We start from the raw sequence: 27114 nt of genomic DNA, 5'->3' as shown, positions 1-27114 counted from the left end.
TCAACAGGCGTTTGGCTCTGCTGAAAACTTATTCTTGTACTTCTGGCCTCCAGAACTGTGGGAGAATAAATTTCTATTGTTTTAAGCCACCCAGTTTGTGGTAGTTTGTCACAACAGACAGAGGAAACTCATGTATGTATGTTGTGTTTTGAGGCAATGACATCCCCAAACCAAATGATGATTGGAATATTTGTGTCCATCTTGGCATGGCGTAGTTTTTCTTTGGTAATATTGAGTCACCACTAGCCTTAATCTAGATTATGTTGGTTTCTTATTGCTGCTGAAACAAATTATCACAGATTATAGTGGCTTAAAACAACTCAAATTTATTATCTTAAAATTCTGGAAGCCAGAAGTTTAGAATGGGTTTCAGTGGGCTAAAATCAAGGTATTAGTAGGGCTTCATTCTTTTCTGGAGGCTCTAGGGGAGAATCTTGGGGTTTTTTCCTGTTTTCCAGCTTCTAGAAGCTGCCCATATTTCTTGGCTCCTGGCTCCCTACCATCTTCAATGCCTGCGATGGCTAGTTGAGTCTTTATTTCACATCATTCTTTTCCCTCCCCATTTATGGATCCTTGTGATTGTGTTGGGTTCACTCTGTTAATCCAGCATAATCTTGTTTAAGATGAGATGATTAGTAATCTTAATTCCATAGCATCCTTAATTCTTCTTTACCATGTAATATAACATATTCACAGCTTCTGGGTATTAGGACATGGACGTCTTTGGGGGACCATTTTCTGCCTACCAGATAAAGTTTTTAAAATTAGTCAACAAAATTTATTTAGTTTCATGCCAGACTAGCCATAGTGCCATTTATTGGTCTCTAATTTTGGTGGGATAGTATTTTATATTTTAGTCAAAAGAATAAATGCAGATTGTTTAAAAAAGTCAAATAGTACTTAAATACTTGTAATGAAATGCAGCAGTCTTTAGCTTTATTCCTCACAACTAGCCAGTCCAGATCTTAGAGCTCTTCCTTTTGGAATTTACCTCCACTTAACTAAATGAGATGCTGTATTAGCTTCCTGTTAGCACTGTGACATATTACCATGAATTTAGTGGCTTAAAACAACTCGGATTTATTCTCTTATAGTTCTAGAAGTCAGAAGTCCAAAATCAATTTCACTGGGCTAAAGTCAGGTGTTGGTAAGACTGGTTTTCTGGAGGCCCTAGAGAGAATCCATTTCCCTGCTGTTTTTTGTTTTGTTTTTTTCCAGTTCCTAGTGGCTACCTATATTCTTTGGTTTGTGGCCCCTTCTTTCATCTTCAAAGTATATTGTATCACTCCAGTCTCTTTCCCATCATCATATCACCTCTCTTGTAAGGACAGTAGTGGATATCTTGGGGGTCCACCTGAATAATCCTGGTTAATCTTCCCATCTCAAGATCCTTAATCATAAATGCAAAATCTCTTTTGCTATATAAGGTAACATTCATAGGTTCCAGGGATTAGGATGTAGTCATCTTGGCGGGCCATTACTTAGCTGTATATGATTATATTGCTAATTCTTTTTTTTTTGGTGTTTTTTTAAAAAAATTATTTATTTTTGGCTGCATTGGGTCTTTGTTGCTGCACGTGGGCTTTCTCTAGTTGTGGTGATCGGGGGCAACTCTTCATTGTGGTGCGAAGTCTTCTCATTGCTGTGGCTTCTCTTGTTGCAGAGCACGGGCTCTAGGCACGTAAACTACAGTAGTTGTGGCACGTGGGCTCAGTAGTTGTGGCTCACAGGCTCTAGAGTGCAGGCTCAGTAGTTGTGGCACATGGGCTTAGTGGCTCTACGGCATGTGGGATCTTCCCAGACCAGGGCTCAAACCTGTGTCCCTTGCATTGGCAGGTGGATTCTTAACCACTGAGCCACCAGGGAAGTCCTATTGCTAATTCTTCCTTTTCTTTTTTTTTTTTTTTCTTGCAGTACGTGGGCCTCTCATTGTTGTGGCCTCTTCCGTTGCGGAGCACAGGCTCCGGACGCACAGGCTCAGCAGCCGTGGCTCACGGGCCCAGCCGCTCCGCGGCATGCCTTCCCAGACCAGGGCACGAACCCGTGTCCCCTGTATCGGCAGGTGGACTCTCAACCACTGTGCCACCAGGGAAGCCCTTTATTTTCATTTTTAGTATTGCTATATTTATCTTAATGTAGGGGAGATAAGATATAATTATCTTTAATTACCTTATCTGAATATAATTAAAATATATCAAACTTTATTCCTTTGTCAGTGTATTATTATGATTATGTAAGCACTGTTTAGTTTTGCACCAAGTAGTATTATTATAATTTATTCTTCCTGTAAAATGTTAAGTTTTTGTTAATAATTGTTTCTTTTTTCCATTTGTCTAATTTTTCTGTGTGCCATTTGCTCATATTTTAAGCAAATATTCTGCTGCTATGATACATATATATCTTTTTAAAAATGCTCATAGTTTCAAACACATCTTTGTTTTGTTTTAAACTGAGAACTTCTCATTCTCAGCTTCTTTTTTGGCTGTTGCCTGTATCAGCATGATGTACAGCTATCATCTTAGGACTTGCCTTAGCAAGTTTCTAGAGTTGAGCTATTTTTCCTAGTTAACATGTTTTCTTCTTAGTTTATTTCCTAATTTTGGTGAAGAAATATATGAGTAGCTTTCTAAGAAAGCTTGCATGGGAAATTAAATTTAAGACCTTAAGTTTGAAATGCTTTTTATCTCCCTTAAAATGGATTGCTAGTTTAACCAAGTATAGAATTCTAGGTTGGAATTTTGGAGGCATTATTTCTTTGCTTTCTAGCTTCTAGTGTTCTGCAGAAGTCATTTGTAGTGATGATTCCTGAGTTGTTGTATGGGGATTGGTTTCAAAAAATTTAAGATCTCTGTAGGGTTAGTGTTTTCAGTTTCACAAATGTGCCTTGGTCTGGGACTTCCATTTATTTTTCTGGGGAATTGTGGATCCTTTAAATCAAGACACTTACCCTGAGTTCTGGGAAACCTCCCTGTATTTGATAATAGCTTTCCCTCTGTTTTGTCTGTTCCCTCTTTCTGGAATTTCTTCTGTTTGTGAGCACTGCAAAGATTTCTAAATTTCTACTTTTTCTCTGTGAGAGTGTGTTTTATATCTGTATTCTACTTTCTGAAAGATGTCCACAATCTCAATTTCCAACACATCTAATAATTTTTTATTTTATTTTAATTTCCAGTAACCTTTTTTTTATTGTTGCTCTCTTAATGTACTTAAAATGTAGTATCCTTTTCTTGTTTCATGGGTAAAATAACTTATCAGTGAGGTTCATGTTGGTCTTTTATTTCTGCTGATATTGTCTGTTTCCTTCTAGATCTTTTTTTTTTTTTCCTCTCTTTTTGTTTTTTTCACCTCTTCTGCCTTTCTTGGTGAAATGAGGCACTAAAAAGCTACTTGGAATCCATGTGTGTATGTGTATTAACAATGGTAGGAAGGGGGACATTGGTGGAGAGAGGCTGTTTTGTCTCTTTTTGGGCTTCACTGTAGGAGGATTGGACAGTTAGGTAGATTTTTGTTTGGAAAAATCTCTGATTTTAGCATATATAGTTCTTTCTCTTAAGTTTCCCAAAGAAGAATTCTGTAATATTCAGTCTTAATGTCTAAGCTGGTGTTCTGAATATAGAAAGGGAGAAGTCTTCTTTTCTTTTTTTTTTAATTTAAAAAATTTTTTAAATTAAAAATTTTTAATCTTTATTGAAGTATAGTTGCTTTACAATATTGTGTTAGTTTCTGCTGTGCAGCAAAGTAAATCACTTATACATATACATATGTCCACTCTTCTTTAGATTTCATTCCCATTTAGGTCACCATTGAGTAGAGTTCCCTGTGCTATACAGTAGGTTCTCATTAGTTATCTATTTTATACATAGTAGTGTGTATATGTCAATCCCAATCTTCCAATTCATACCATTCTCCCCTTGGTAACCATAAGTTTGTTCTCTATATCTGTGACTCTATTTCTGCTTTGCAAATAAGTTCATCTGTACCACTTTTCCAGATTGTAAATGTAAGTGTAAGTGATATTATACAATATTTGTTTTTCTCTTTCTGACTTCACTCTGTATGACAATCTCTGGGTCCATCCACGTCTCTGTAAATGGCACTATTTCATTCCTTTTTATGGCTGCGTAATATTCCATTGTATATATGTACCACATCTTTTTTATCCATTCCTCTGTCAGTGGGCATTTAGGTTGCTTCCATGTCTTGGCTATTGTAAATAGTGGTGCAAGGAACATTGGGGTGCATGCATCCTTTTGAATTCTGTTTTTCTCTGGATATATGCCTAAGGGTGGAATTGCTGGGTCATATGGTAACTCTAATTTTAGTTTTTTAAGGAACCTTCATACTTTTCTCCATAGCGGCTGTACCAGTTTACATTCCCACCAACAGTGTAGGAGGGTTCCCTTTTTTCCATACCCTAGAAGTCTTCTTTTCAATATGCAGATTTTTACTTACTCTTTTACATAGTTTTTCTCCACTGTGACTGGACCCACTGAGTCCTGAGCCACTGAGATTCCTTTTCCTCAGGGAGTAAAACCTTGGTCTCTTGGTGGTGGAGTGGCTGGGTAAGATGAGGAAGGGCTTGCCATTTCATCCCGTATTATACACTCTTAAACTAGTTTTCCTTAATTTCAATGAGGAGCCTCTTTCACACCTTTCACAGTTTCTGTGTTCTCCAAAACCTGGGACTTTCTAGATTGACTGTCATTAGGTGTCTGACAGGGATTAGAGATGAATACAAGTGTTCAGTTCGCCATATTGTTTTGGTTATTGTTGTATTCATTGTTCAATATTATTCTGGGTACAAAGACTTTGTCAAACTGAAGAGTCTAAGGAAACAGTACCTACAAGATTGCTCTCTCTTCAGGTGCCAGCTGCAAGTTTGGGGGTCCCCAGGACCACCCTCACTTCAGACCTGCTGGCTGCAAATTCAAGCTTTCCCAAGCCCACTCTAAGGTTGGATAATTGACTGGAAAGATTCAGGACCCACTGAAAGTGCTATACTTACGGTTACAGTTTTATTATACAGAAAGCAGACAAATTAGAACCACCTAAAGAAAGAGATGCATAGGCTGAAAACAAGAACTTCCGTGACATGTTACCCTCCTGGCATTGATATATGGCACTACACAGAGTATTGGCTAGTAGGGAGCTTACTGGAGCCTCCATATCCTGAGTTTTCATTGGTGTTTCATTACATACAAATGACTGATTGAATCACTGATCAAGTGGCTAAACTCAGTCTCCATCCCTTCTGCCCAGGGGTGACCTTTTTTATAACATGGATGGTCTTCATGGTTGGTCCTTATGGCGTGACCTACCCTCACCAGGAGTCACCTTGTTGTCATAAACTATCAGGTGCTCTTGAGGTTGAGGGGCCTGCCACAAGTAACGAAAACACTCCTGTCACTGGGGAAATTCCTAGGGTTTAGAGGTTGTCTCCCAGGAACCTGACAAAGGCCAGACATCTGTCTGGGCTGAGGCCAAATTCTTTATTATACATTGTGCTGCGTTGTTTCATGGTTAGAAGGTAACAACACTGCCAGGAACCTCTTTTTCTCCCAAGTTTCATATGCCATGTGTCTGTTTAAAATTCCGACTCTTTTAATCTCTTTTATTTTCATTTAGGTTAGTTGTCTATTTTGAAATAATTGAATGTGGTCTTCAATTGAAGACATTTTCATAAAGGGTAATAAGTTATTTTGCCCTCCACCTCAGTCTGATCTTAAGAAGATGGAGTAGTGATTTACAAAGGGAGACACATTACAGTTCAATTTGATGTGGTTTGCTAGGCACACTTTATTTTCACCTTATAAAGCATTGCATGTGAGTACCAGAAGTCTGATTGAAAGGAAGTAAAATCAGTGGAGCAATGAAACGTTAACAAGGTGGGGGGCAATTATGCTAAAGTTATGTAAATAGTTTTAGATTATGTATAAGTAATTATGTTTTTCAGAGTAGTTGACAGGGCAAAAATTAGATTGCTTATTCGTTTGAGACTTAATTTTGATTTGTTTTATTTTTAAAAGTCATAATGGTAGTCTTATTTTGAGATTTCCATTTAATTTCTTGCTTGAAGGTTATTACATAATGTAGCAGAACTAAATTGTACCTTCTTAATGGTAATGCAGGACATAAAAATTTGAATTGGCTTTAGGTTTTATACTAGAATGCCTTTTACCATCTTTTTTGTGTTAAAGGCATGTCTTTGTAGTAAGAACTAAACTTATTTAAGCTTATCTTTTGCGTGCTTCTTTTTATTTCCTAAAATGGGGTAGTTGATAAGTTGGTTGATTAGCAGACACTTGTCAAAGTGGGCTGGTTCATTTTAAATCAGCCTCATTTTAGAAATGTTTTGTACCTATTAAATGCATCCGTGGTGATGAGGAAAAGAAGAATTGCTAGGAAAAAGAAAAATTGCTAGATGTATTATAGCATGTATGCAGTTTTATAGCATGTATGCAGTTTGACATTCTTTTCAGTTATTTACTTCGTATTGTCTCTTTTAAGCATGAACTCAATTTTAAAATTAGATAAATCTGTAAGACTGAGCCATGTAATGTACTAGGATTCCATGTCCTTCATGTATATCTTTTTGTTTTCTCTAGAGTTAATAACTGTTACATACTTTCTTTTGCTTGATTACTATTGTAAAAATATTTGAATATTTCTTATTGCTAAATTCTTTTTTGCCTGGTTACTCAACAGCTGAATATAAGCAGTCAGTTTTGAGCATCTTTATTTTCTAGTAGGGTCTAGGATAGTGTTCTGAATTAAATAGATTCTTTAATAAGCCTAGTAGATCTGAGGTGATCTGAAATGTATTTTTATTTTCCCTTAAGGAAAGGCTACATTAATGGGTTAAATTAGATTAATTCTGGTCTCTAAATTTGACTCCAGATGAAGTAAAGGGATTCAAGTTGTATGGCATAAAGAATTAAGAATTTTGAAATCCTTAGATGACCATACTTTTCCTCTTTAGTTAGAATCACATTGTTGCATTGTAGTTTTTACTTGATTGATGCCTTTGGCTTTTAATTCTGTTGAGGGTATAGTTTCAGTTTACTACTGTTCGGAGGCAAGAGAATGGACATCATTCCTGGAAGTCTTTTATTTTAGGTTTGACTGAATATATTTGTGCTGTTGATGCAAAAGAATAATTGTACCAAGTGCATCATTTATAGTATTGAAGTTATATATTGTTAAAACAGTTAACTTTTGTGAGTTCTTGTCTACCTAAAGTTTCATTTGATTCTTGGAGTAACATGTAAGTCTTCTGTCACAGGTTAATTTATGGATATAGTAAAGGGAAACTAACATTTAGTAGAGTTAATGAGATATAATTGACATTGTGACATTGTGTAAGTTTAAAGTATGCAGTGCGTTGATTTGATACACACTGTGGTCATTTTGATATTACAAAATGACCAGTGTCTTAGCTGACATTTTTCATCAGGTCACTTAATTACCATTTCTTTTTTGTGGTGAGAACCTTTAGATCTACTCTCTTAGCAGCTTTTAAGTATATAATACAGTATTATTAGAGGTAATCACCATGCTGTACTTTAGATCCCCAGAACTTATTCATCTTATGACTGGACGTTTGTACCCTTTGAACAACAACTCCCCATATCCCCCAGCCTCCGGCCCCTGGTAGCCACAAGTCTACTCCTTCTGTGAGTTCTGCCATTTTTACATTCCACATATCAGTGAGGTGATAGAGTATTTGTCTTTCTCTGTCTGACTTCTTTCACTTATCATCATGAACATCATGCCCTCAACATCCATCCATACTATAGGAAATGGCAGGACTTCCTTCTTTTTCATGGCTGAATAACATTCCATTGTATATACGTGCCACATCTTCTTATCCATTCGTCTATTAATGGACCTTTAGATTGTATCCATATCTTGGCTCTTGTGAATAGTGCTATATTGAATATGGGAGTGCAGATGTCTGAGATCCTGTTTTCATTTTCTTTGGATATATGCTCAGAAGTGGGATTGCTGGATCATATGGTAGCTCTATTTTTAATGTTTTTAAGGAACCTCTATACTATTTTCCATAGTGTGTGCAACAACTTTATTGTCGCACCAACAGTGCACAAGGATTCCTTTTTCTTCAAATCCTCACCAACACTTACCTCTTTCTTTTTTTTTTATGATAGCTGTTGATGAGGTTATATCTCATTTTGGTTTTGATTTGCATTTTCCTGATGATTAGTGATATTGAGCACCTTTTTTTGGTACCTGTTGGCCATTTGTATGTCTTTGGAAAATGTGTATTTAGTTCCTCTGCCCAATTTTTAATTGGATTGATTTTTTTGTTTGTTTTTTGCTATTGAATTGTATGAGTTTCTTATATATTTTGGATATTAACCCTTATGTATATACATGTTCCTTTTCACCTTTCTCTTTGTTATTATTTTTTTCCTGTAAGATTTTCTGTTTTCTAACATACTAGGTATTTACTTGTCTTTCTTCCACTAGAATTTAAGCTCTATTAGAGATTTTTCCCCCCTTTGGTCTAACTTGTTCATTACTGTATTTTTAATACCTAGAATAATGCTTGGTGTACATTTAAGTGCTGAAAAAATATTTCTTGTATGTGAATCATTATTACTACTCCAAAGATGAAATAATCCCTGCTTCTCAGAAATGTGTGGTCTCAGTAGGACAGAGCCTCTGAGATAGAATGAACACGTAAAGTGTTTAGCTTGACATGTTGGACGTGAAGTACTCATTAATTGGTAATTATTGTTGAAGAATAAGAAAAGAAAGAACAGAATCAGACATTTCAGATAGAAATGACCTCAATAAAAGAAAACTGCGTTCACATCTTAGGGACTAGGGTAGATACTGTTTAGGGGTATATTGAAAAAATAAGGTTGGAACTATATTGTGGAGAACAACCAAGACATTTGGATTTTGTTTTGTGTGTAATGAGGAGTTACTGAATCTTTTTAAGGCAGAGGTGTCATAATGAAAGTGGTAGGTTTGGAATATGAAGTCCTTGAGGTTGACTGGAGATCCTTCTGCTGTAAGCTTAACTGGAAATTAATAAAACATTTAGCAAATTTATAATAAATAATAAAACATTTGCAAAATGATAAATTATGCTCAAATTTTAATGACTTCCTCTCAAATTGTGTGGTAGTATATAATTATCATTTGATTATAGTGTGTATTTTGAATTATTTATGGAATTGCCAACTTTTAATATACTTTCCCATTTAAAACTAAAGCTTTGATATTTTAAATCAAGATGTTTATATTGGTAACTAACTTACTAAATATACTAATATAGGGCAAAGTATGTTTAGTCCAGCAAACATTGGTCAACCACGAAAGACAACATTATCTCCTGCCCAGTTGGATCCTTTTTATACTCAAGGAGATTCTTTGACATCTGAAGATCACTTTGATGACACTTGGGTGACTGTGTTCGGGTAAGGTTTCTAGATTATTTACTTAAAAAAAAAAAGCCCTAACATTTTCTAATGAGTATTATCAAACATAAAAAAACTAAAACAGTGGCACAGCAAACACCCATATGTACCGACCACCTAGATTCTGCAGTTGTTAACAGCTACATTTGTTTTATCTACTATTAATTCATCTTTTTTGTTGTTGGTATATTTCAGAGTAAGTTGCAGACATCAGTACATACCACCTTGACATTTCAGCATGTATTTAAGTAATGTTTGATTTTTGTATTTTAAGTAATGTTTTAAGTAATGTTTAAGTAATGTTTGATTTTTAATAGTTTTTCCATCATTTATCTGTATGCCTCTTCTCAGATTATCTTCTCTTGAGCACATTTGCTGGATATTGGAAGAGGGTTGGTTGTCCCTTTAGACTTAGGAAGCTCCTTTCTCTCTTTGTTGTGACTGTGTCTATGCTTATATTGGACTTAACCAGTTTTGAACTAACAGATTGAATTTCATTTGTATATATATGCATACTATGTCACAGGGTTGATACTTTCTAGCTACAGAATATTGAATATTAATAGAAATTGTGCATGACAGTCCTAGTTGAATGGAGTTTTAGATCTAATAAAGTACTTTAAAGCGTCTTAGAGATCATATTGCATCATTTACATATGAAAAACCTGAGATATAGACAGATTAAGTGATTTACTCAGAGGCTTACATCTAGTTATTAGTAGCTTCATCGAAAACCCAGGTCTTTTATTTTCAGGCTGTGATTGTTTATACTGTACTACATAAGGTTGGTTTCTGAAAGTGTGATGTCATACTGTTACTGGACCTTACTATATTTAGTTTTGGGGTTTAAAAAAATATAAAAACATATGAGCTCCTTGAAGGAAGAACAATGCCCAGTAAATAAATATTAGTGGACTTTATATATTCAATTTATTTAAAATTCAGAAGAATGTGTAAGAATATGGTGAAAAGTTTTCCTTCCCACTTTTTCCCCCAGATAGTTTTTCTCCCTTGTAAGGCAGTAATTGCCACCTGTTTTTTGTGTAACCTTTCAGAGAGATTCTTTGTTACTGATTCTGTTTAGGTAATAAGCAGGGTCATTGCTTTCCCTTGTTCTCCAGAAAGGGCATGCTCAGCCATATGTCCATAGCAGTTGGGCTGACTGCTGCTGCTGCTTTTTTTTTCTTTCCTTTTATGTGTTTAAATTTTTGTATTCTCTTGTGAAGTAAGTGGCTGTATGTTTTTGAATGTGTCTGTCCACTCTCAAGTGTTTTTCAGGTTAAGTAGTAATGGTGTCATTTTTAAGATTCCTCAGTAATTAGATAAATTACTTGAAGTACTTCTGTTAGCCCTTCATTTTTAAGATGTACACTTTCCCAGCTATTTATTTTCTGTTGGTTTTATGTTTCAGTAACCCTGCATATAAGTTTAATTGCAAGCACAGAAACATTTTCTTTTAAGGGATAAAATATTTTATTTTGATTATTTATAGGGAAGTACATCTAAAATACATTATATATCTTCTTCCTTTGATAATTTAACTTTTTCCTGCTGACTCAGGGTTATCATGAAATATCATTTATTGTTGTAGGGTGATTCTGTGACAGGATATTGGACTGCTTCTACTCAGAGTGGTCCTAGACTCTTGGAATTATGTTTTATTTCTCAAGTGCCTGCATCACTTGCAACCATTTTTTCTCCCTTTCGTTTTAATTTTTTTTTAGTTCTGCTTTGTAGGCACCCTGACTCATTTGTTGTTTTCTTTGGGATTAGAAATCTTATATCCAAATTTACGTAACATAAAATAAATTTCCAGTCCTGAATGCAGTGAGTATTTTAGTCACATAGATTTTAACGTGTGGAGTTTCTCATTTATTTTTGTGACTTACATTTTTTCCTTTAGGGTTCTAATCCAAGCTCCAGATAACTGAAGTTACTGGTTAAGGAAACTCGAGATTTTCAAGCTGAAAATAGCTTTATTATTTGGACTATAAAAGTTATATCTCATTGTAATATTCAAAGCATACAGAACTTTATAAAGAAGAAAGTAAAAATCACTTAAAATTTTCCCATACAGAGATATGGCTATTAAAATTTTGGTAACAGTCCTTTTAATTGATTGTTTACCATTGATATTGGTTCTGACTGTATTTTTGTTTCAGGAATACATTTCTGAATTTTCAGGTAGTGCTCAATATATATTGATATGATTCTATATAATTTAAAGTTCTTTCCCCTTTAATAACCATAGTAGTATATCGCAACATTTCCCTTTCTCTCTCTCTCTCTCTCTCTCTCTCATGGATGTGCGCGCACACACACACACACGCACACACCCATGTAAAATAAGTTATTTACAGAACTGTAACTTCATAGTACTTTTCTAAGGATTATGATAATGACAGTGAGAGTAGAAGGTGGAATTTGGGGCTGGAGAAAAGTGGCTGAGTCAAAATTTTAATATAATTTGCTTTTGGGTGATGGGCAAATGAATAAATTTAGCTAATATAGGGGAAAATAGGATGTTCAGGGTCTCTTATTAATGTACTAGACAGTTAGGGGGAGTTTATTGTGAAACACTTGTAAGGTAATTTGCATTTGTATTATTGAAGTTGACTGTTCAGACAACTTTTTGTCCCCCCCAACCCCAGGTTTCCTCAAGCATCTGCTTCCTATATATTATTACAATTTGCACAGTATGGAAATATCTTAAAACATGTGGTAAGTCTTAATTCTTTTCATTTCAAGATTTAAGCTGAGGAAAGATAACCTGTGAATTGAGGGAAAACTTTGCTGCTGAATGTTGTCTGTTTTTTTTCCAAACTTAAAAATTTTTCTTTTTTTTAAAGTTTTCGTAGGATGTATCTATCTATTGGAGTTTGGAAGGCTGGTAGTTGCATAGTATTTGATAAAAAGGGATAAAGAGAGAAGATAAGCAAGAGAGTGAGAGTTTCAGGTATCCCCCTTTTAAAAATAGTTCACAGTCTCTTAAAAAAGATCATGCCAAGTTTTCCAATTTGAGCTTGTTTTATTGGGGATAAAGGAAAAGGGAGATGTTTCTAACTTAGAGTTCTTAGAGCTTTTTTAGCGTGCCAGTTACAAATAAATCTTTTTTCTATTACTAGAAATTGACTTAACTCCTATGCAAAATCAGATTGATGAATACAGTTTTTAAAAAATTTCATAGCAAGTGTTGATAAGACCTTTTTATAAGAAACATTATCTTTTGAGAATTACTTTGCTTTCAGAGAATATTTGTCACATATTCTTTATATAAGAGATTTGAGAACTATTGAAATGTATTGAAATAGTTTAATAGGATTTTTGTTGAATCCTAGTATACAGCTTTTTACAGGGCATCAAATAAAAAGTGGAAGCAGGTTTATTTCATATGTTTCTGTTTTCTAATAGAACTCATTAAGTTTAAATTTTGTATACTTTGTATTTTAATTTAAGAGAAAACTTCATTTTTTGCAGATGTCTAACACAGGAAATTGGATGCATATTCGTTATCAATCTAAACTGCAGGCCCGGAAAGCTTTAAGCAAAGATGGGAGAATTTTTGGAGAGTCCATCATGATTGGTGTAAAACCATGTATAGATAAAGTAAGTTATTGCTGGTGTAAGGAAAGCAGTTTAATTTATATGTAGTGCACAAGTCTAAGTACTAACATTGGTGGTTATGTCACTTTGCTTCACTGTGCCTCTTATTTTATAAAATGTGCTGGATGATGTTACAGCACTCTTTTATGGTAAGTCAAAGATATTTAGTCACAAGACTTTAGAGGTAATACATGCCAACCCCTTCACTCTACAAATAAAGAGGCCAAGGAGACTTAGGTAACTTACCCAGAGTTGTTAAGGTGAAGCCTGCATTCTAGGTCTTTTAACTTTTAACCCATTCCCTTTTTTGTGCAAAGCAACTTCAAATTCTTTACCTCAAAGGAGTGGTGCTATTTCAGAATGAAATATTTCATAAGAATGGTAACTGAGGGTTAACTTGTAAAAGCTGAAGCTTTTTATTAGTCATTTCTACTTTAAAATATTTAAATATTATTATATATTTGTATACTGATAAAATAATCCTGGGCACAATTTAAACTTCGTGGCTTGTAAAATCATGATCATTCTTTAAGTAAATATATGTGAACTTCTACTACCTAGCAGGCACTGTGCTTGGGACTTATGTATACACACTAGTGCACGAAGCAAACATGGCTCCTGTTATCATAATCTAGGATCACTGAGTAGTTGTGTAATTATTACGTTGTGCTGTAGCAGGTGTTTGCAGAGGCTAGAGGAAAATTTGGGGTTACTGGATACTAAAAAGCACTGGACTTTGATGCCCCACACCCCTGAGTTTCCCTAAGAATTCTTTTTTTTTTCTTACTGATTTTCCGTAGTGTTTGTTAGGAGATTCTTACTCTTGAGAGTCTATAGTTTTCTTGAGGATATTTGAGGTCATTCAAGTGAGATTTCTGGTTGAGCATTAGATCTCATATGCTAGCTGAGAAGCACATATTGTTTTCTCAACCCTAAAGTTATTTGAACGTTTAATTAGATTAAATAAAGTACGCTACTTTTAATGAAGTTTTCTTTGTAAGTAGGACATAATAGTGGATGATATGTATTATGTTAATAAACAGAGAAGTTCTTTGTCTTTATTTCCCTAGAGCGTTATGGAAAACAGTGACAGGTGTGCTTTATCATCTCCATCTGTTGCCTTTACACCACCAATCAAAACCTTAGGTACACCAACCCAACCTGGAAGTAATCCTAGAATTTCTACCATGAGACCTCTTGCTACAGCATACAAAGCTTCTACTAGTGACTATCAGGTATTTTAAAGATTGGATAAAAGAATATACTTTAAGGGCTGCAGTGCTTAGCATGTTTAACTTTTTCATTGGATTGATTTGTATGCCATTAAATATTTCCTACTGAAGTTGATTGGCTTGATGAAACCTATAAACTTTGCATTTTTAAATTTCCTATTTTAAAAATTAGAATTTTAGCCAGTTGGAAATTTATCTTGAGTTTTTAAAAAAATTCTTTGCCATTTTAAAAAACATTTTGAGAGTTAATTAGTTTGGTTTTTTCTGAGGTATGTTGCATACGTAAAAAGTTTCTCTTGTGGACGTCTCTGGCATGAGGGAATGTTAAATCCCTGTTAAATTGATAACTAAATTTGATGGTGTTGCAAATGAAGAACCTCAGATTGGAAGTAGCTTTGGTTATCAAAAGAAAACATTGACCAGTCCCCATTTCAAAACTTATTTCAAAAAAGTTTAAAGGAAAAGTTCATTATATTCATTGAAGAATGCTAGAAGTATTATGACTGTCATTCAGTATGCTATTGTTGCCTGCTTAATTAGCCAGTAGTTCTGAACTTGCCTAGCTGCAGACACAGGTCCTGAGATAGCAAATAAAACACTTTAGTAGGGCAGTTTGACTTCCCTTGAAATTTGGGGATCATTCTAGAACTGGTTTAATTTTTCCCTTTAGTTTTTTTTAAACTAGTATTTTAAAGTCCTTATCTCTTTTAGCTTTTGTGTTGTTTGTTCAGTTTACTAATTTAAGGAGCAGATGTAATTTGCCTTGCCAAAGGAATACAATTTTGTTATTCTTAAAAGCATAAGGATGTTCCAAGCAAGCCTATATTTTAATTTTTAAATATACAATTTATTGTTGCAAATCCACTTTAGTGTTTGGCACTTTTAAATTAGCCATTAACTGAAGAATTGACTATGATACTAAAGAAACCATAACCTTACAATTGTGTGTTTTTTTAATAGGTTATTTCTGACAGACAAACGCCAAAAAAAGATGAAAGTCTTGTATCCAAAGCAATGGAATACATGTTTGGCTGGTAATACAGTAAGAGCTAAGAACTCAACTACAAAGGAGAAGGTTGCCACAATAAAACAGACTTAGCAGGGTACTGCTGGGTTTCCTTCGGTTAGTTATATAACCACTCTTGACAGTATCGAATAGCTGTCTCATACTTCCTTTAGAAGCCTTTTTCTTAAAGGATACAGCATATTTGTAGCTCACACTTTAAACGATGCTTGAGATACATTTTAAAGAAACAAAAAATCCTTGTATATAAGATTTTGTGCTTTCTGTGATAGTGCATGCTTAAGTGCAAAACACTCATTGATTATTGTAAATTATGTAATTGAGTTTGTAGTGAGGCTTTGTAGTCTTCATGAGTTGGTGAGGTGAATTTCATGACGGGTAACTGTACAGCTGATTCTAACAAGACACAAAGATTATAATTAATTTGAATTATGGTCTTTTAATTTAGATGATATTTAATATTTTAATTATCCTTGTTTATAGTTGTCCTGTCATGAATTGTCATCTTTCAGTCTTGTAAAACCAACACAGCCTTTTAAAAAACCTACCGAAGTTTCTTGATAATAAACGTCGATTATATGTATTGAGCAGTTTTTGAAAGGGTGATTTATTAATTAGTACAAGGGGTTTGAAGTCTTTGCAGAAATAGAGAAAATATGTCATGAACCTCCATCCACCTGTAATCCAGCTTTAATAACCATATAACCATCACTATTTTCTTAATTTCTAATATCCAGTCCTTTTAAAAATTTCCCAATTGTTTCCAAAATTTGTTAAATTTTATGTTTGGTTTGTGTGAGTCTCTGTCGAGACTAGGTCTACACAGTGTATTTGGTTTTGTCTTTGGAGTGTCTTGAAGTTTAAATTAGAGTTCCCCTGCTCTTCCCACCGTTCAGTACACCATGATTTGTTGAAGGAACCATGTGAGTTGCCTACAGAGTGCACCACAGACTGAATTTGATCTAAACAAGAATAGCGTTCTTGTTTAACTAGTTCTGTCATTTGTCCCATATCCTAGAAGTTATATCTAGAGAAGGTTAATTAGATTCTGCAATCTCATTTTTTTTGAGCAAGAATACTTGATAGTAGTATGGTGTACTTTATGTCAAACGATGAGGCATTTAGTTCTGGTTGTCCCACTTTTAATGGTCCTCAGGTTGTTCATTGGGCATGTGGGCAAAAGCCAAACACCATCATTGGAAAGTTCCCCATAAACTTTTTACATAATGTATTTAAAAGCGTGCATTAATGATACTTGCCTGAATCAGTTATTTCATTAAGATTTGCAAAATGAGGACTTTCCAAACCTATCATTCCTGTTGCATTTATTAGTTGGAATTCTTTCATATAGAAGAAACTTGTCGCATCCATCCATTAGGGCTATTTGGTTATCATGGAATACATTCATACCAGGATAGCAGGATAAATATTTAATTCGTTTCCTTTATCAGTTTTCAGAGTTATTTTTGGCGCCCTGGCGACCTCCACTGCTGTCCTGAGTTAAAATTTTTTTTCCTTTGGTATCATTATGCACTTAATGGCTTTTTTTTTTTCTTTTTTAAATTCACTGTTGCAGTCACTTGCGGTCATCACTCTTTTATTCAAATTGTCCTCCTTGGCCAGTGAGAACCTCATCAAGCTGGCACTTGTATGAAAAGGAGGTTTTAATTGACATGATATTTCACCATAATACATGTATCTAGGTAATCTGCATCTTTCTTTATCTTTAATACATATCTATAAAGAATAAAGTAACACATTGTATAGAAGGTTTTGATATCCTTTTTAAATCACAGCAAACTACCATTGAAGACTTGTTTAGTTCTCTGAGATGAAGTGAAACTAAGGAATGTACTGGCATGGATGAAAATCCATTTATCATTACATTTATAGAGTATTTTTCATCTGAAACTTTTAAAGTCTTTTCCACCTTAAAATAGGAGTATATTTTTTATCCTGTTTCTTTACATACAGAACTCAGTTATTCAAGGTAGATCTGGATAGTTTTCCTATTAAACTGTTGGATTTGTATTTGAGTTATACACATTTTTGTAAAAGGGCTGTTGTGGGTTTTATTTTTGAGAGGGCATTTTATTTCCGTAAACCTCTGTGGAGCATGAAGTTTGCTTTCTGGCTAAAAATATTTGTTTGCTATGTTTGGGTTCGTTATTTTTACCCAGTATTGTATCTTACCTGTCTTTGTATCCATCACATCCTTTATTTAAAAAGAGCCAGGAAATACATAAATATATCAAACTAACACTTTGTATACCTCAGACTTATACAATGTTATATGTCAGTTGTATCTCAACTTAAAAAATACAATAAAACCAACAAAAATACAAAACAAAAGTAAAAGCCAGGAAAATCTGAGGAAACAAACTGCCACATTTTCCAGTACTATACAAAAACAGTAGAATCTGTGAAGCTGGAAAAGTTACCTTGAAACAAGCCTCATTTTAAAGTTCAGAAAAGCTGATTTCACACAAAAATAAGTAAGTAACATAAAACTGTAGTCATGGGACTGCCCTGTGGTGGCACAGTGGTTAGGAATCTGCCTGCCAGTGCAGGGGACACGGGTTTGAGCCCTGGTCTGGGAGGATCCCACGTGCCGCAGAGCAGCTAAGCCCATGTGCCACAACTACTGAGCCTGTGCTCTAGAGCCTGTGAGCCACAACTACTGAGACCACATGCCACAACTACTGAAGCCCACGTGCCTAGAGCCTGTGCTCCGCAACAAGAGAAGCCACCGCAATGAGAAGCCCGTGCATCGCAACCAAGAGTAGCCCCCGCTCGCCACAACTAGAGAAAGCCCGCGTGCAGCAACAAAGACCAAATGCAGCCAAAACTAACTAAAACAAAAAAAAGTATAGTCATGCAAAGTTGTTAAGAAAAAAATATAGAGGATAACGAACAAAATTTCCCATAGACATTGAAAGCACACCAGAAAGCCATGCACATAAAATAGATCAAAATTATGACCTGTTATTTAAAAATAGGTTCTAAGATGTTTTGGAAATGCTGCAAAATATGAAAGGATACTAAAAATCAGAATTTGAAGAACTTGGGAAAATACTAGAAATAAAGGAAAAAAATTTAGAAATGAAGACTAAACGAGAATACACACAAAAGTAGATGAACAACAGATAATGCCTTTTGGAAATACAGTGCAAAAAAGGATGATGGCTTTAGAAATCAGAAAGGTATAGAAAGGATTTATAGAAAAGTGACATTTTAGAGATTAAAAAAATATAGTGAACAAAACTGTATGAAGAATACTTTGCTGAAAAAGAATATTTGGAGCTATATACTGGAAGAACATCTTGTCTACTAAGAATATTTTCCTAGATATAAACTGGGTTTGGCTATCTAGACAAAAACAGTGACTTAGAAAAGCAAGACTTAAATACAGTACTGTGCCAGGAGAAAATGATACATTTAAGATATTTGCGGGAAAAAAATGTGAGCAGATTTTATATCTAAGAAAACTGATCTTTTAAAAAATTGAGGTAGCAGTGGTTTATAATCTGTTTTATGTGTACAACATTGTAACTTGACTTCTGTATACACTACAGCATGTCTAGTTTCCATGCAGTTGACCCCATTTACACATTTCCCCTTCCCCCACCCCCCTTTCCCCTGTGGTAACCACCAGTCTGTTCTCTGCATCTACATGTATTTTTTTTTTTTTTTTCGCGGTACGTGGGCCTCTCACTGTTGTGGCCTCTCCCGTTGCGGAGCACAGGCTCCGGACACGCAGGCTCAGAGGCCATGGCTCACAGGCCCAGCCGCTCCGCGGCATGTGGGATCTTCCTGGACTGGGGCACGAACCCATGTCCCCTGCATCAGCATGTGGACTCTCAACCACTGCGCCACCGGGGAAGCCCTACATGTATGTTTTTGATGAAACTGATTTTTAAGTAAAAGTCATTGCTCAGACAGTATCAGTATGCAAGAATTCAGGAAGTTTCCTTTGAGCGCTTCCTGAGAAGTGGACTAGAGAATGTGCTCAGACAAGCTAAATAACTAGGAAGATGTTGACATAAAGTCTGCGGTGAGCATTAATTTTGACATCACATCACTAGACCAAAGTGCTGACCAGGTTTATTGCTTGAAGCTCAGCCCATTGGGTGGATTTTCCCCTCATCACTGTCATTCAAGTCCACTCTGAATCTAATATGGCAGCAGTCAGGTTTTGGCTTACAGCAACATATCAAGCTGATCTGTCTGAATCAAGCCTGGATTTTTTTCTCCTGTCAGCTGATGGTAGTGAACTCAAGTCATAGATTGTGAGTTGAGGGAGAGGTGTTCAGTGTTTTGGAGGTAAGTGACATGAGCTTATGGGTCACCTTGTCATGAAACTTGGAGCCTGTGGACCTCATTGTGCCCCAATCTGAATGTGCCATAGGTTACTGTTACGCTGGCCCGGTCTCAGGGCTTTGTGGATCTGACAGTACCGAGCTTATGAGGGACAGCTCTGGTCATGTATTTCATACGCTCTGATGTAATTGATGATTAGGTGTTAAGTCACTTGTCCCAGTGCCCTCTCTCACTCTGGGCTCCACTAGAATCTTCTAAGTAATCTGAGAAATGGTTTGAAGCACTTTCTCATTGATATTGGGTTGTCTCCAAAATCCAGAAGCTTACCAAAAAGAGATTTACCAAGTGCTGTGTCTCTTTTTTAACGGTAGGAGGAGCAAGGTGCAACAATTTATCCTTTAGGAAGAGGTGTCTTAGCGTGCCCCAGACCACTGGACTCATAACTTCACCAATGTGGTAAACCTGAATTTTTGTGGTTTACCTTCTACCCTCTGGCATACATGTACCTTACCAGAATGTCCAGAGTATTTCCCACTTATTTCTTGCAGGTTCAATGAACATGATACCATCAATGTAGTGGACCAGCACAATGTTCAAATGATCAAGAGTTCTCTGACTATATATTGTGACTGGCCTACTGTGAGACAGACATGGGCTAAGTTTCTGTCACCTGGCTTCCTTATGACCCCACTTTCAACAGGAACCATGAGAACATTTTGATTCATCATGTCAATTAAGACCCTGAATTTAACAGCCCTTGGAAATATCACTGTATTCCTCTTCTTCAGTGCACTCTGAAAAATGAGGAAGACTTGCTGTGGCATTGAAAATTACTTCCTCAGTTGGAGGTGGGAGAAACTAAAATACTTTCTGTATCTTATTGAGTTTTCCTTTTAAGTGTCTTTCCTTTAAGTCTTTATTTCTTGTATTTATTCAGTCTTGTGTGCCTTCTGGTTTAGTCTTCATTTTGAAATGATTTTGCCTTTGGTTTTTGATTCTTTTCTGAATTCTGTACATCATTTTTAGGTTTCTAATTCTGATTTATGTTGTTATTTCATGCTTGTATCATTTTATTGATGTCCTTTAGCTCAGTTTGAAACAGGTTTATGGGTTTGATCTTTTTAGGCTTATGTCTTTCTGGCGTGCTTTCATTGTCTCTAGGGATGTCATTCTTCTCTTTTTTTCTCATAATAACTTTGTATGGGATTTGACCTCACTACTTTGGTCTTACTCATTTTTATATGAAATGAGTTTTCCTGAAATTTAAGAAAGGGTAAGCTTCTAGGAAGCCTTGCTAACTTCACAGTGGTTCCTTTTGTGTGTATGTGGGCAGAGTTGTTGGATGTTTTTGTAGATGAAGAACTATGGTTTTGTTACCAACTATATTTTTTGGCAATTAGAGTGAAGAAATGTAGAAATGTTTTTAGGAGATGAAGTTCTGCAAAGAAACTTGTTGGCTAAAAAGATAGTAATTTCTAGCTTGAAGGTTTGTGGTTAAATTCCCTCATTCCCTTCTGAAATGTTGTTTTGCCTTTTCTCCAAAATGTCTTAATCAGGTTTTATAAAGTGTTGTAAATCTAAAGAGTACTCTTCCTTTCCTTCCTTCCTCTTGCTACCTGATCCTAACTCTTTTAAAGTTATTATCATTCATTTGTCAAACGTTTATTTTGTCTTATTCATTATGCTAGTTGCTAGAGATTGAGCAGAAATAAGGCATGGGGCTTTGATCTTTTTTCTGGGACTCAAGATGATTAATTTACTTAGTGTTCCCTGCATTCCCCTGCCATTTTTTTTTTTTAATTTTTAAACATCTTTATTGGGGTATAATTGCTTTACAATGGTGTGTTAGTTTCTGCTTTATAACAAAGTGAATCAGTTATACATATACATATGTTCCCATATGTCTTCCCCCCCTGCCATTTTTTACTCTTGTTTACCCAGTTACCTTAGTCTCACTGCCTTTCTTGATTCTCCAGCCCCTATCTTTTCCCACACTATGAAGAAAGAATAATAGAAAAATAGAAAGGTACTAGAAAAAAAAAAACTAAAAAGCTTCCATTGCATTTTGATTTTTAAAACAAAGTTTAATTTTGATACACAGCTTTATTCATCTTCTAACATGCAAGTAAAGGAAAGTTTATGGCCATAAACAAATCTTGAGCTAGATGACATTGTGTTCTGATTGTAAGCTTTGTGTTTTCCAGCTCATCTGTATCTCAGATTTCCAGTGTAACTTGAATGGCAAATGCTCTGTGTATTTCTTCCCTTCTGTTCATAACACTGGATACTCTCATGTTATGATAGTAGGGAGAAAGGTGAGTCTCTGTTTCTCCAACTTCCTGTGAATTGGTTGGCAATAGCTCTGTGATTTAGGGCATGAAGACACTCCTGTGAATTACAGACTTAGCCTTAAATATGAATACTCTTTTAAACCTCAAGTACTTCCCAATACATTTTTTTATCCCTATAATAAGTAGGAATAGACTAAAAGTAAAATACACTAGTATATGTTGTGCAGACATTGTAGGTTCAGACAGGCTTGAAAAGGGCTGAGAATTCTATTTGATGTAGAACGCTGATTGAAGTTAAAGTTCTTAATGAGCTTGTAAGACTTTTGGATGTTAATGAAGCAAAAGTGTAGGTATTGCGACTCTGATCCAGTTTTGGAAATTCACCTCACATTAGTAAATAAATTGAATCAAAATTATTTTAACTTAAAAAATTTTGACTAGGTCATTAAAAGGAAATGACTCAAGGTGAAAATAATCCCTCTGACATAATTTTAAATAGCTTTCCAAAGTGGATATCTATCTGATACTCATTTTCTTGACTCAGTGTCCATACATAAATTTCAGTAAGCATTCTGATATCCTATGCAGTTCACATTACTGTACTACTAACTGTTCGATTAAAAGATAGTGGTTAGGGGCTTCCCTGATGGCTCAATGGTTAAGAATCCGCCTGCCAATGCAGGGGACGTGGGTTTGAGCCCTGGTCCGGGAAGATCCCACATGCCACGGTGCATCTAAGCCCGTGTGCCACAACTACTGAGCCTGCGCTCTAGAGCCCGTGAGCCACAACTACTGAGCCCACGAGCCACAACTACTGAAGCCTGCACAGCTAGAGCCTCTGCTCTGCAACAGGAGAAGCCACCGCAATGAGAAGCCCGTGCACCGCAATGAAGAGTAGCCCCCGCTCGCTGCAACTAGAGAAAGCCCACACACAGCAATGAAGACCCAATACAGCCAAAAATAAAATTAAAAAAAAATATATATTAAAAAAAAGGTAGTGGTTAAAGTTACTGGAATCTTAGAATTTTCTTTTTATAAAGATTAAAAGCCTAGATTTTGGACTGAGACTATTTTTAAGTCCTGTCTGATAACTGTATAACCTTGGACAAGTTACTTAACCTTTTTGTGCCTCAGCCTCCTCATCTATAAAATGGTGATAATGATAGTATATTCTTTATAGGATTGTTAGGATTAAAGGAATGAATACATATAAATCACTAAGAATAGTGTCTGGCATGCACTAAGCATCCATTAAACATTATGTAGTTAATGTTTGCTAATTACCCTTATTAAAAAAATGAGTATGCCATGGATTAAAGATGGGTGCAAACTTTTGACATTCCTCCCCATTGAGATGCAGGATCTATTTCTCCTTGTGTGTGTGTGTGTGTGTGTTTAACCAATATAGTACAGGGGAAGTGATGCTATGCCAGTTCCAGAACTAGCCTGTAAGAGGACCAGCAACTTCCACCTTGGTCTCTTGAAGTCCTGATCTGCCAGGTAAGCAGACCCATCACCCTGTGGGAGAAATATGGAAAGGGCCTGAGACTACATGGAATGGGAAAAGGAATTAGCTAAACTAAGCCTTCTAGTTGACCAAGGCACCAAGTATGTGAGTGAGGCTGTCACAGACCCTTCCACAGAGCCCAGCTGCCAGCTCAATATCACTGGGAGTCCATTCATAACACGTGGAACAGAATTACCCAGCCAAAACTTGTGTGAATTCCTGATTCACAGGACTGTGAGATATAAAAATAAATGATGGTTGTTTCAAGCTACTGAGTTTTAGGGAGGTAGGTTATGGAGCATTTGGAACAGAAGGTAAGAACACAGAACACATGTCTTGCCTAAAATCACATAGAAATATACTGATAGCAACTGGACAGAAACCCAGATTCTTTAGAGTGTAGTGTTGTGGAATTATAGTGTATTTTCTTTAAAACTTAGGTTATTTGATTTTTTTTTTTTAACATCTTTATTGGGGTATAATTGCTTTACAATGGTGTGTTAGTTTCTGCTTTATAACAAAGTGAATCAGTTATATATATACATATGTTCCCATATGTCTTCCCTCTTGCATCTCCCTCCCTCCCTCTCTCCCTATCCCACCCCTCCAGGCTGTCACAAAGCACCGAGCTAATATCCCTGTGCCATGCGGCTGCTTCCCACTAGCTATCTACCTTACTACATTTGTTAGTGTGTATATGTCCATGACTCTCTCTCGCCCTGTCAAAGCTCACCCTTCCCCCTCCCCATATCCTCAAGTCCATTCTCCAGTAGTTCTGCGTCTTTATTCCTGTCTTACCCCTAGGTTCTTCATGACATTTTTTTTTCTTAAATTCCATATATATGTGTTAGCATACGGTATTTGTCTTTTTCTTTCTGACTTACTTCACTCTGTATGACAGACTCTAGGTCTATCCATCTCATTACAAATAGCTCAATTTCGTTTCTTTTTAAGGCTGAGTAATATTCCCTTGTATATATGTGCCACATCTTCTTTATCCATTCATCCGATGATGGGCACTTAGGTTGTTTCCATCTCCGGGCTATTGTAAATAGAGCTGCAATGAACATTTTGGTACATGACTCTTTTTGAATTTTGGTTTTCTCAGGGTATATGCCCAGTAGTGGGATTGCTGTGTCGTATGGTAGTTCTATATTTCATTTTTTAAGGAACCTCCATACTGTTCTCCATAGTGGCTGAACCAATTCACATTCCCACCAGCAGTGCAAGAGTGTTCCCTTTTCTCCACACCCTCTCCAGCATTTTTTGTTTCTAGAGTTTTTGATGATGGCCATTCTGACTGGTGTGAGATGATATCTCATTGTAGTTTTGATTTGCATTTCTCTAATGATTAATGATGTTGAGCATTCTTTCATGTGTTTGTTGGCATTCTGTATATCTTCTTTGGAGAAATGTCTATTTAGGTCTTCTGCCCATTTTTGGATTGGGTTGTTTGTTTTTTTGTTATTGAGCTGCATGAACTGCTTGTAAATTTTGGAGATTAATCCTTTGTCAGTTGCTTCATTTGCAAATATTTTCTCCCATTCTGGGGGTCGTCTTTTGGTCTTGTTTATGGTTTCCTTTGCTGTGCAAAAGCTTTGAAGTTTCATTAGGTCCCATTTGTTTATTTTTGTTTTTATTTCCATTACTCTAGGAGGTGGGTCAGAAAGGATCTTGCTGTGATTTATGTCATAGAGTGTTCTGCCTATGTTTTCCTCTAAGAGTTTGATAGTTTCTGGCCTTACATTTAGGTCTTTAATCCATTTTGAGCTTATTTTTGTGTATGGTGTTAGGGAGTGATCTAATCTCATACTTTTACATGTACCTGTCCAGTTTTCCCAGCACCATTTATTGAAGAGGCTGTCCTTTCACCACTGTACTTTCCTGCCACCTTTATCAAAGATAAGGTGTCCATATGTGCGTGGGTTTATCTCTGGGCTTTCTATCCTGTTCCATTGATCTATCTTTATGTTTTTGTGCCAGTACCATACTGTCTTGATTACTGTAGCTTTGTAGTATAGTCTGAAGTCAGGGAGCCTGATTCCTCCAGCTCCATTTTTCGTTCTCAAGATTGCTTTGGCTATTCGGGGCCTTTTGTGTTTCCATACAAATTGTGAAATATTTTGTTCTAGTTCTGTGAAAAATGCCAGTGGTAGTTTGATAGGGATTGCCTTGAATCTGTAGATTGCTTTGGGTAGTAGAGTCATTTTCACAATGTTGATTCTTCCAGTCCAAGAACATGGTATATCTCTCCATCTATTTGTATCATCTTTAATTTCTTTCATCAGTGTCTTATAATTTTCTGCATACAGGTCTTTTGTCTCCTTAGGTAGGTTTATTCCTAGATACTTTATTCTTTTTGTTGCAATGGTAAATGGGAGTGTTTTCTTGATTTCACTTTCAGATTTTTCATCATTAGTGTATAGGAATGCCAGAGATTTCTGTGCATTAATTTTGTATCCTGCTACTTTGCCAAATTCATTGATTAGCTCTAGTAGTTTTCTGGTAGCATCTTTAGGATTCTCTATGTAGAGTATCATGTCATCTGCAAACAGTGACAGCTTTACTTCTTCTTTTCTGATTTGGATTCCTTTTATTTCCTTTTCTTCTCTGATTGCTGTGGCTAAAACTTCCAAAACTATGTTGAATAAGAGTGGTGAGAGTGGGCAACCTTGTCTTGTTCCTGATCTTAGTGGAAATGCTTTCAGTTTTTCACCATTGAGGATGATGTTTGCTGTGGGCTTGTCATATATGGCCTTTATTATGTTGAGGAAAGTTCCCTCTATGCCTACTTTCTGCAGGGTTTTTATCATAAATGGGTGTTGAATTTTGTCGAAAGCTTTCTCTGCATCTATTGAGATGATCATATGGTTTTTCTCCTTCAATTTGTTAATATGATTTATCACATTAATAGATTTGCGTATATTGAAGAATCCTTGCATTCCTGGAATAAACCCCACTTGATCATGGTGTATGATCCTTTTAATGTGCTGTTGGATTCTGTTTGCTAGTATTTTGTTGAGGATTTTTTGTTGAGGATATGTTCATCAGTGATATTGGCCTGTAGTTTTCTTTCTTTGTGACATCCTTGTCTGGTTTTGGTATCAAGGTGATGGTGGCCTCGTAGAAGGAATTTGGGAGTGTTCCTCCCTCTGCTATATTTTGCAAGAGTTTGAGAAGGGTAGGTGTTAGCTCTTCTCTAAACGTTTGATAGAATTCACCTGTGAAGCCATCTGGTTCTGGGCTTTTGTTTGTTGGAAGATTTTTAATCACAGTTTCAATTTCAGTGCTTGTGATTGTTCTGTTCATATTTTCTATTTCTTCCTGATTCAGTCTTGGCGGGTTGTGCATTTCTAAGAATTTGTCCATTTCTTCCAGATTGTCCATTTTATTGGCATAGAGTTGCTTGTAGTAATCTCTCATGATCTTTTGTATTTCTGCAGTGTCAGTTGTTACTTCTCCTTTTTCATTTCTAATTCTATTGATTTGAGTCTTCTCCCTTTTTTTCTTGATGAGTCTGGCTAGTGGTTTATCTATTTTGTTTATCTTCTCAAAAAACCAGCTTTTAGTTTTATTGATCTTTGCTATTGTTTCCTTCATTTCTTTTTCATTTATTTCTGATCTGATTTTTATGATTTCTTTCCTTCTGCTAGCTTTGGGGTTTTTTGTTCTTCTTTCTCTAATTGCTTGA

General features: G+C 35.8%; 1 protein-coding gene across 1 annotated transcript in view; it reads left to right on the top strand.

Annotated features, from left to right (window-relative positions):
• The window catches only part of NUP35 (nucleoporin 35), a 36483-nt gene extending 20595 nt beyond the window's left edge, over positions 1 to 15888 (top strand). The window contains exons 5-9 of the mRNA XM_029226034.1: positions 9305 to 9446; positions 12098 to 12167; positions 12924 to 13052; positions 14120 to 14284; positions 15242 to 15888. Coding sequence (XP_029081867.1) covers positions 9305 to 9446; positions 12098 to 12167; positions 12924 to 13052; positions 14120 to 14284; positions 15242 to 15319 — 584 coding nt within the window. The 3' untranslated portion in view covers positions 15320 to 15888. The remainder of the gene's footprint in view (positions 1 to 9304; positions 9447 to 12097; positions 12168 to 12923; positions 13053 to 14119; positions 14285 to 15241) is intronic.
• The last annotated feature ends 11226 nt before the right edge of the window (positions 15889 to 27114 follow it).

This window comes from Monodon monoceros, unplaced genomic scaffold, assembly GCF_005190385.1.
Source record: "Monodon monoceros isolate NGI ecotype Baffin Bay Population unplaced genomic scaffold, NGI_Narwhal_1 Super_Scaffold_16, whole genome shotgun sequence".
Taxonomy (NCBI): Eukaryota; Metazoa; Chordata; class Mammalia; order Artiodactyla; family Monodontidae; genus Monodon; species Monodon monoceros.
Note: the sequence above shows the minus strand (reverse complement) of the source record. Positions and strands in the feature narration are given on the sequence as shown.